General features: G+C 43.0%; 1 protein-coding gene across 1 annotated transcript in view; it reads right to left on the bottom strand.

The window, feature by feature from the left end:
* Positions 1-6,152: 6,152 nt before the first annotated feature.
* The window catches only part of LOC311046006 (uncharacterized protein), a gene marked incomplete at both ends in the record, with an annotated part of 30,986 nt that continues 26,207 nt past the window's right edge, over positions 6,153-10,931 (bottom strand). The window contains one exon of the mRNA XM_084058077.1: positions 6,153-6,335. Coding sequence (XP_083914203.1) covers positions 6,153-6,335 — 183 coding nt within the window. The remainder of the gene's footprint in view (positions 6,336-10,931) is intronic.

Genomic DNA, 10,931 nt, shown 5'->3' with positions numbered 1-10,931 from the left:
TCTTTTTGGTGACCGTTTGTATTTCCCAAGGTCCTAGAAAATCGAGACCTATTCCATTCAATTCAGCGTCTTTTTTTGAGTCTGAAAAGGTGTTTTTTAATTTAAAAATAAAATATTTTTAAAAAATGTGAAAAAAGCTAAACTTTGAACTATTTCAAAAATCTATAACTTCTTATTAAACAATTCTAGACTATTGATGTAACCTACCATTCGACTCAATATCATACAAATAAGAGGGTGGAGGGGTCAAAATAAAATAATAATATGTTTGTGAAAAAAGCTTCAAGTTTACTAAACTTTAACGCTTGTTTAAACCACTTTCTAAGGGTCATACAAAATCGAGACCTAGCCCATTCGATTCAGCGTCCTCTTTTGAGTCTGAAAACGTGTTTTTTAATTTAAAAAAAATATTTTTGAAAATTGTGAGAAAAGCTTAACTTTGAACTATTTCAAAAATCTATAACTTCTTATTGAAAAGTTGTAGACTATTGATGTAACCCACCATTCGACATAACCAGGGTTGACCTTTGCAGTCTTTTTGCTGATCGACGACGCTCAGGGCAACCTGCTACCAGCAATCTAACTACAAGAACTATCCTTATAATTAGTTCATCCTAACAGTGTTGTAACCTGTGGTCATATACATCTTCCTGCCTTGTACAAATAGTATATAAACATTTGATTTGGTTGCACCTTTGTTTCGGCGCCATTGAAAGCATGTTCGAGCATTGCAGCACCGTGCAATTCCCCAGGTCCCCTGTACGAATGGAATGTCCCTTGTCAGTGTAAAACCCCATTAGAGCTCACTCCTCTTTGCAATGGCGAGTTGATCCAAATTGAGACTGGTGACTGTTGTGGTTTCTTTATTATTATTGTTTATTTTACTATTATTTTTTTATGACACTGTCCTGCCTGTATGTTAATTTCTTTTTTTGGTGTGTACTGTACTGTGGGTGGGGGTGGGGGGGGGGGGGGGGGGCTGTAGTGTGTCAAGTTGAAGCCTATAGAGCGTGCTTGATATCACTTACATTTTTTTGTTTTATATTATTTTTTCTTTTGTCCAATAAGTACCTATAACATTATGCATAAAACTACACAGCGTTACTGCAGAGTTTAAGACTGGTTTTATAGTTCCCAGATTGTAAAGTGTAGCGTGCACTTTTACCAATGTGCACTGTTTGTTAAATGGTTTGAGCGATCTGAAACATGGTCTTTATCTGTGATGTCAGATTGTTGAATTAAATTAATGTAGCGGTGGGAATGAAACTGTAGTGTGCATGTGACCAGTTGAACCCTAACACCCAAACTTCTATTTTTTGTTTTATATCACTTTTTATTTTTATCTCATCTGAAAGTAACATGCATGCACAGCGTTGCCGAGTTTTGTTAAGATGTGATAATGAAATGTTTTATAGTTCCCAGATTTTAAAGTGTAGCTTGCACTTTTACCAAAGCCAATGTGCACTTTGTTAAATGGTTGGTTTGATCTGAAACATGTTTGTTTGATCTGAAACATGTTATTTCTATGTGATGAAGTCGCATTAGATTGACAGTTGAATTAAATAAAACAATTCTTAAATTGAGAATCTGTTCCAACTGGTCTTACTCTTAAAATAAGGAAAAATAATCTTGTGCCTCCGCTGGGATATGATGCAAACCACTGTTGTAGCTTGTTACTGGTTAAGTATTGCTCAAAAATGGATTAAATTCCCTATTAAGAAAATGCAAGTTACATTTCCCTAAAATGAGAAAATAAAATCTTGTTTGAAACATGTTTGACAAGCAAAAATGTTCTTTGACAAGCACATTTTTTCTTTTTGGACAAAATATAAGACTAATATGCTAGGATCGAGGATTTTTTTACTTTCTTAAAATCCAATTTTTGCAGTGTGTGAGCGGAGCGGAGCGACGCGATTTTGACGTGAGCGCGGAGCTGGTTTATAAAAAGGTTGGAGCGCTACTCAGAGCGAGGACCGCCTCCCGCTCCAAGCCGCCCTCACGGGGGCCGCGCACCGAATGTTTGAGCATGCCCGGTCGCACGGACTCAGAGACACACAGACATCCAGCAGTGCACAGGCACCGAGATTTCATTAGAATTTCTACTTTCTTTTTCTTTTATTTTTTTTACTGTTGAGCGACCCGGTTTGAGTGGAGCATGGAGCGAGATTTGCGCAAATCAACGTGAGCGAGGAGCGACGGGGAGCGGAGCGCGGGGGGAGTCAACGTGAGCGAATAGCGAGCGTGAAACCAGCCCCCTGGAGCGCCGAGCGGCATTTCCACTCGCTCCGCTCCGCTCACGTGCTCTGCTTTGGAGTTGTAGGAGTTGAGGCATTACAATTAGTTTAGACTCCACAGATAACTATTGTGAAATGATTTGACTGTTTGCTGAGTGGGCTATTTTTGATGCAATAATGGCCTTTTGAAGAAAAGAAAAAAAGGCCTTAAAAGTCCTTAAATGATCACTTCACAGTCTTGGGACTTAGAAAGAAAATTGTTGTGAGCTTGAAGATCAGCTACGCCAAAGAAAACATTGGAATACGTTTGAAACATTTTAACACAAATATCTTGTGGGGGGGTCCCTGGCACATCATATTTTGAGATGAGGGTCTGCGCGCGCACACACACACACACACACACACACACACACACACACACACACACACACACACACACACACGCACACACACACACACACACACACACATATATATTAATTTGAGAGTGCTTGACAACCACTGCCCACCCTTATACTCGTGCTTGACAACCACTGCCCACCCCTTATACTCAATACACTGTCTAATCCAGGGGTGTCAAACTCAATTTGGTGTCCGGGCAAGATTGGTCAAATTGTGACTTGAGGTGGGCAGGAACCAGTTGCGGACACACATGCGCGCTCACGCATTCAGTTATGCAGCATTGTTTTTCAATCTGTTGTCTGAACTTGTCTCAGAAAACAAACAATGCAATTTGTAACAATAATAATAATTATAATAATTATAATTATTATTATAAACCATTTTAAGTAGAATAATTCAATTTGAAGTTAAACAATACCTGGTAATTTGTGTGGGTTGTTAAATAATTACATTTATAGAACAGTGGTGTAAAGTAACTAATTACATTTACTCAAGTACTGTACCTAAGTAAAGATTTGAAGTAGTTTTACTTTATTAGAGTATTTCCAATTTCCAGAACTTTTACTTCTACTCCACTACATCTCAGTCACTGCTATAACTACAGTATATCATTTAAAAAAATGTTTTATGAAGATTAGCTACTTTAATTACTTACATTAAAATCAAACAATGCAATTTGTAAGGAGCCCATCCATTTGAAATAGAACTATGGCTTCAATTGCTTGCCTATTGTTCTTTACAGAAGGAGTTTCACTGCAGCAAGTGGGGAGGGGGGAGCGTTCTCATGTCTCATATATATATATATATATATAATATATAGACATAAAAAAGTTAGAGAACCACATTATAGCAACATAAGTGTTTCAGCAAACTGTTAGCATTTAGGAGACATGTGTAAAGATTTCCATGATTTTTCAAAAATAGCAGATCTACAAGCAGATCCACAATAGCAGATCTACTTTATATCTGCTATTTTTGAATAGCCAAATAAATCTTAAAATTACAGAGATGCTTTCCCCAGATAGAATGTTAAATACACTCTGAGTTCAAATAACACTGAGGATTTCACTGGGCAAGCTCCTGAGAAATAAAAGAAGCAGCTTTGATACATTTATTTTTTAACACATATATGATTAATGCTTCTAACTACCTATTATATATATATATATATATATATATATATATATATATATATATATATATATATATATATATATATAATATAGACATAAAAAAGTTAGAGAACCACATTATAGCAACATAAGTGTTTCAGAAAACTGTTAGCATTTAGGAGACATTTGTAAAGATTTCCAGGATTTTTCAAAAATAGCAGATCTACAAGCTCACAGTGCAGCACTCAGTGCAGCACTATGAGCTTGTAGATCTGCTATTTTTGAATAGCCAAATAAATCTTAAAATGACACAGATGCTTTCCCCAGATAGAATGTTAAATCCACTCTGAGTTCAATTAACACTGAGGATTTCACTGGGCAAGCTCCTGAGAAATAAAAGAAGCAGCTTTGATAGATTTATTTTTAACACATCTAAGTCACTTGCTGCTTCAGACAGACAGAGAGAGAGAGAGAGAGAGAGAGAGAGAGAGAGAGTCTGACTCCTGTGTGAGGATCAAAGAGTATAGCCATTATTACTCGACTAGTAGTTGAATAGACTCTTAACGAGCCAATCAGCCACAACATTCCACAGCTGGGGAGAGACAAAGCGGGCCATCAAAGCTCTCCCCCACTCGCTGCTACTTGGCTGCAGCAGCGAGTGGGGGAGAGCAAGGCAATGTAAACTCCGAATCTATGTCTGTTAGATGTAGTATCAATTTACTATTTTTAAAAGTATTTCCTGGGCCGCCAGGAACCTTTCCGTGGGCCGCAAAACGCCCGCGGGCCGCGAGTTTGACACCGCTGGTCTAATCCCTCTCCAGAGTGTTTGGGAAATGTGCAGCAAACGCAAAGCTTAATAGATCTGGTACTGCCCAAATATAGAACAAACATGAGAACATTCTCATTCTACTGCTCTGCCACTGGTGGACTCGTCCTCGACCCTGTCCGACCTGGCAAGGAAAGCGCCAGTCCTTTTCCTGCTGAAGTGCTGAACGAAGGCTGGCCCGCACGATAACGGAGGAGCCGTCGCGGGGAAATCAGCTGGTGCTCGCCCGGTAGAACCGGGAAATAAGTGTCATTTACCCTTCCAACCACCGCACCGAGGCCCGCTGTCCTTGTGTTGGGGCCTAGGTGAAGGGGGAGGCGGGGGAGCTTTCTTGTCGTTCTTGCGCCTCACGTCCTGGCCACCAAGAGAGCTGCTGGGTCGCTCCCAGGAGGTGGCCCTGGCTGAGGACGCTCCGGATGCACCACGTTTACAGCCTGAGGTGCGTCTGCTGCCCGCGGCTCCCTGCTGCTGAGGCCTCTCCGCAGCGGGGTCGCGGGAGTTGAGAGGAGGCCTGTGGCAGTCTCCTCGAGCTGTTTTTCTGCCGCCTGAGTCTTGGTAATCAGGTCGGCAGCGGTGTCGAAGAGGTTACCCGGTTTGAGCGGTAGGTTCTTTAAACCCGAGGTCAGGATGGCCTTGCAGCCAGAGGCTCGAGCACCGCCGCGGCGGAACCCTGGAAGAGCGACCCCACGTTCAGTACCTTGGCTGCCGCAGCCCAGGCCCAGTAGAGTGTGGCGTGTGTCTGAGTCTTAGCCCTCCTGGCGCTGTCGGTGAAAACAGGCCCATCCTTGTGGCTGGTTCTCACCGTACCTTTCTTGGCCTTGTCGATGGCAGCGGCGAGTTCTCTGTCCATCGGCGGCATGCCACAGACTCCCAGCTCTTCCCCCGCCAGGATGTCGGTGGAGAATCTCGGAGTCCCCGGCACCAAACGCTCGGCCCAGGCGAACTGGATGGCATTCTTCACGCCAGCAGCCTCCGGGACGAGTTTGGACTCCACGTGGCGGGAGGGCAGAGGAGTCAGGCCTTGACATCCCGCGATGGGGACACCGACGGACGTCCTCGCTGGCTCCATCGGCTGCTCGAGCTTGCATCTGGTGATGGCCCGCTTGAGCACAGCGGCCACAGTATCCCGTGGTTCCGACCCTTGGTTGGCAACCATAGGAACCGCCGCTGTATCCGGAGCAGGCTCCGGTGTAGGCTCAGGACGGTCCGGGCTGGACATCGCAACCTCCTGAGACGGTTGGTAGGATGTGAGGCCTACCTCATCTTCTTCATCCACCACAACGAGGTCCTCCTCATCCTCCGAGTCGCTGCCGAAGGGAGTGGGTGTGTCACCCCTGGCGGTGCTGGAGGTGGTAGTGGGGGAGAAGATGTCGGGGACGCTGGCCTGGGAAGGCCCTCTGGCCTCAACAGCGTCCTCGCGGTCGGGGGATGAAGCGGCGGTTCTATTCGCCCGCACATCCCTGACCTTGCTGACGGCTCTGCTGGCACGTGGGGCGGAGCGGAGGGCCCATGGCTCCCTGGCCGCTGGTCGCAGGCTTCCTAGCCTTAGCCGGGGGAGCTTCTGGGCTAGCATCGCCGTTAGCGGTGCCGCTGGCCTCGGCCTCGGCCGCCAGGTCCATGGCCCGCTGCATGCGCCGGTCCAGCTGGACCTCGGAGAAGGCTATACACGGCACGCAGCCGCAGTCTCGTCCACGCTCGCAGGCGAGCCAGGCGTGGCTCGGGCCGAGGCAGGAGATGCAGAGGCGGTGACACTCCCATTAGCTACCTCACATGCACATTGCACAATCATGGCGTCTCTAAACATATGAAAGTCCGACCAATCCATGGAGGAAGATGACTATTTTTACGTTATCTCGGAGTCAGAAATACAGCAGGGTTACTTATTTGAACCCGAGTACACCGAAGAACAACCGCAGTCCGCAGCGCGGGGACAAGGGCAGCAGCTGCAGCAGACGAAGAGCAGCAACAACGCGTCTGGGATGATTCTTGGTGGAACACAGTAGCCTGTCCTATCCTATTCATGAGGGACACAACGTGAGTGCTGGCATCAATCTTTTATTATCGTATTTGTGGAGCCGTGGCGTGCATATGTAAAGTGTGTTATTGTTTACTTTGACTGTAGCCCTGAATCATGAAGGTCATGGCGGAACTTCAACCTGGTTTTGTCACTTTTTCAATTTACAGCCCGTTCATCTACATAAATGGTCAGATTTCAAATATAAAGTTCTTACCCCGTTGCCACGGATGTTTCAATTGCAATCGGGTGGGTCTAAGTACCCGTATATCTTCCGTATTGTTCAATAAAAAACATTTAAATCCGAACGGTGGCCATTTTCTCATAGATGTATATTGTATCAGAGTGCAATACACATCCCAACCGATAGGGTCGCGTAATTGAAAGCATAAGGAGAAAATGGCCACCGATTGGATTAAAATGCTTTTTATTAAACAATACGGAAGATACTGGTACTTAGACCCACCGATTCAAATTGTAACATCCGTGGCATGAGGTCAGGACTTTATATTTGAAATCTGAACGTTTATGTAGATGTAGGTCTGTACATGTAGAAAGTGCAAATACCAGGTTGAAGCTCCGCCATGACTGACATGTTTCAGAGCTACTGAGTACATGACGCCGTCGGGTCCCGAAAAATAGCAGATCTACAAGCTCACAACGCGTCGCGGACTCAACACTTTGTGAGCTTGTAGGTCTGCTATTTTCGGTGCGCATGCAACTAAGAATAAATTAGGTATCACGTCGGATGATATCTATGTAAACTACAAGTCTAATCTAATGTGTTCTTTCCAATGACAGGACAGAAATTGTCATCAGCCTGCAAAAATGGAACTGCTGTTGAAGACCTGGGACTACAGCATTTATATTATTTTTCTAAATAAAACAGTTACATTTACACACTGCTTGTTCTACTCATTGATCATGGTATATTCTACATTGTGTAAGCATTTATAATGACAAAATGTATGAACACCCAATTCTATAAGGGTTCTTTTGAACTGTTTCATGATATAGGAGATGGTCTTTCATTTGTCAGAATGGTACATAATTACATGACTGTAAGCATTACAGATATAATAGTGAAAAACTCTTCTTCATTCTGTTAGTATTTACTTCTACATGTAATCATTATTTTTCTGGGGACCCCAGCACATTGGATTCAACTTTACTGGTCTTAGATACAATAGGCTATAGTAAAACCTAATATTATCCATACACCAATTGAAAGCATGAAACGGTTTAGTTTAGTCCAAAGAATATAACTGGAAATGACAGTGAGTGAAACATTATGCTCTCTCAGATATACGGAGTCACACATGACATGAGTATGAAACGTTTTGTTTTATTATTATATTGTTGACTATGCCGCATCTCCATGGATGGCCGACTCCCAAGTAGAAGATGGACGTCACGTCACCAGCACCGGACTGTCTACATGGTGGGATGGAATGTTGAAAAAAATATGATGCACGCACGCGCACACACACACACACACAGACACACACGTTTAGTGTTACTATGCTAATGTATACATGATATATTTAGTTTACTATAAGATACAATCAAATCAATACAGAACACAATACAACAGCAGCCAAGACTAGTTTCACCTTGCTGGCGCAACAAAGACACGGTGATGATGGGACTGTTAGCCTATGGTCCAACAGTTGGACTGTGCAACCGCATCAGACGCTGCAACACAATAACAGACTAGTCCCTGGTTCATACTCAGTGGTGGACAAAATACTCAAACCCAGGACTTTAGTCAAAGTATATATATTCTACTGTCCTTGTCTCACCTGTTACACAAGACCATGTCACCCCAAAATGATCAGTGCTCTATTGTTACTGTTCTATTGCTGCACCGTATGCACACATCGGCACCTGCTGCTGTTTATTTACCGCTGTCGTTTAATTCACTGCTGCTCTTTATCACATGTACTAGTATTAGCCTTTATGCTATGTCTATATGTACATAGAATATATGATTTATTTTCACCCACTTATTTCTCTTCCATTTCCTGAAAACTACAAAAAAAATCTATCTGATGTGACTATAAAGCTGAAAAAAGTTATTTTTCTTCTGTAATACAATTCAAAAAGTAAAGCTTTCATATCTTTGCTGTCCGGCAGAAATCATCTAACTCCAAAATGTTCATTTTTCAGGAAATGAAAAAAAAGTGGAGTTAGGAGGGTTTTTTTTCATCATTGATAAGAACAGCTGAATGGACCTCCAAGCTCACAATGACATGGCACCCATGAGACGTTCACTTGGATTTTGCATTCAATAGGCTCTATGCACAGCAGCCATATTGGGAAGAAATTGGGCCTCTTCTTACTTCCTTCACAGGTGTTACCAATGATACTAATAAAGGCTCTGTTCCATTCTGGTCAGGGTGCTGATATCATGCATGTTGGCTCACTAGAAACACTCCATTTTGGTTCCCAAATGACCCCTTATGGTGGGTGTGTAACTCTGAGAGTGTACAAATGGAACCAAATGGACCCGTAAGGGTCCATTTGGTTCCCTTTGTACACTCTCAGAGTTATGGGGGTCCTTGAAAATAAGAACCAATATGCCACACTAAATGGAACAGAGCCTTAATTAGTATCATTGGTAACACCTGTGAAGGAAATAAGGAAGGGGCCCAATTCATTCGCAATATGGCTGCTGTGCATAGAGCCTATAGAGCGTGCCAACATTCCTGAAAGGGGCGTCAACAAGTGTCTTTTGGTAGCGGCGGACATCTTTGAGGGGTAAAAACCAGGTTGACTTAACATTGTCCAATGCCACACCCAATGCCAACGCCCCCCCGTGGTGACGACACGTTGGCACACTATATAGGGAAATTAGGGTCCCAGAGTGTCTGGAGGAAGAATGAGAGGCACCGAGTCAGAGTTGCTTAAGTCCAGTGTTAAGAAGATGGACGTCACGTCACCAGCACCGGACTGTCTACATGGTGGGATGGAATGTTGAAAAAAATATGATGCACGCACGCGCACACACACACACACACAGACACACACGTTTAGTGTTACTATGCTAATGTATACATGATATATTTAGTTTACTATAAGATACAATCAAATCAATACAGAACACAATACAACAGCAGCCAAGACTAGTTTCACCTTGCTGGCGCAACAAAGACACGGTGATGATGGGACTGTTAGCCTATGGTCCAACTGTAGCCTAATGGTTCAACAGAGGCAGATTTCTCGTGGTCCAAGAAAGAACATGGCTTCGATGTCGTGTTTTGTGATCCAAAGGTAGACAAAAAAGTCGGAACGTAACATTCATCATTCTAAAGCATTCAGTGTTGCCAGATCTTGTGAGAGAAATAAGCAACCAGGTATATGAAAACAAGCCCAAAAGAAAATACCTAAGCCAAGAGCACTTTAAACCTAGACATGGGCTATTTGAAAAATGCCGATCTACAAGCTCACGACGTGTAATGATGTGACGCAGTGTGAGCTTGTAGATCTGCTATTTTCCAAAAAATCTTGAGGGGAAAAAAGTGCAAAATGTGGAATATTTTTTTAACATTTTAACAACACATTTTTGGTAGTGTCTCCCTGGCAAATATGTTGGCGCGCAGTGCACAGATGAGGGTCCGTGGAAAAGTACATGAACATGTTTGAGAACCACTGGTTTAAACAACAATCAAAACATTTGGAAACAAGCCCAAATATCAACTACATTTTAGAAACCAGACGCTTATAATAAGCAGACGTGGCAACACTTGCCAATGTGCTGTATGTGTTGTTGTTGATATTGTAGTGAGAACTGGGAGGGGAAAGTTACAATGTAGACCACGCCCCCACGCAGCTTCCTCCCCACAAGGAAGTGCAGTGCCCCAAAGCATTGTGGTCATTGTAGTAATGCAGCCAAACCCCAGTCATCCAGTCAAACACACAGACTTCTATATTTTTCTGGCCATAGGGTGCAAATTTGGAAATTTGCTACTGTTATCTACTACAAATATTATTAACATTGAGTGACTGGGACTTCTTCCAGGGGGGAAGTGCTCCTTTAAAGCTATGCTATAATAACATACATTATCCACCTCAGCCCTATATACATTTCGGCCATTTGAAAATAGCCAATCTACAAGCTCACTTGTGAGCTTGTAGATCGGCTATTTTCAAAAGATTTGATACATGTTGAACTTGTGAAATGGGACATTCTGCATAATGAGTACTTTTACTTTTGGTAACTGAAGTATATTTTGATGCCTATACTTTTGTACTTTTACTCAAGTCAATTTTGATAACCGAACTTTTACTTAACAGAATATTTCTACACTGCAGTATTGATACTTTTACTTAAGTAAAACATT

This window comes from Gymnoscopelus microlampas (assembly GCF_963454915.1).
Source record: "Gymnoscopelus microlampas genome assembly, chromosome: 5".
NCBI lineage: Eukaryota > Metazoa > Chordata > Actinopteri > Myctophiformes > Myctophidae > Gymnoscopelus > Gymnoscopelus microlampas.
The sequence above is the reverse complement of the archived record's forward strand: the minus strand, read 5'-3'. Positions and strand labels throughout refer to the sequence as shown.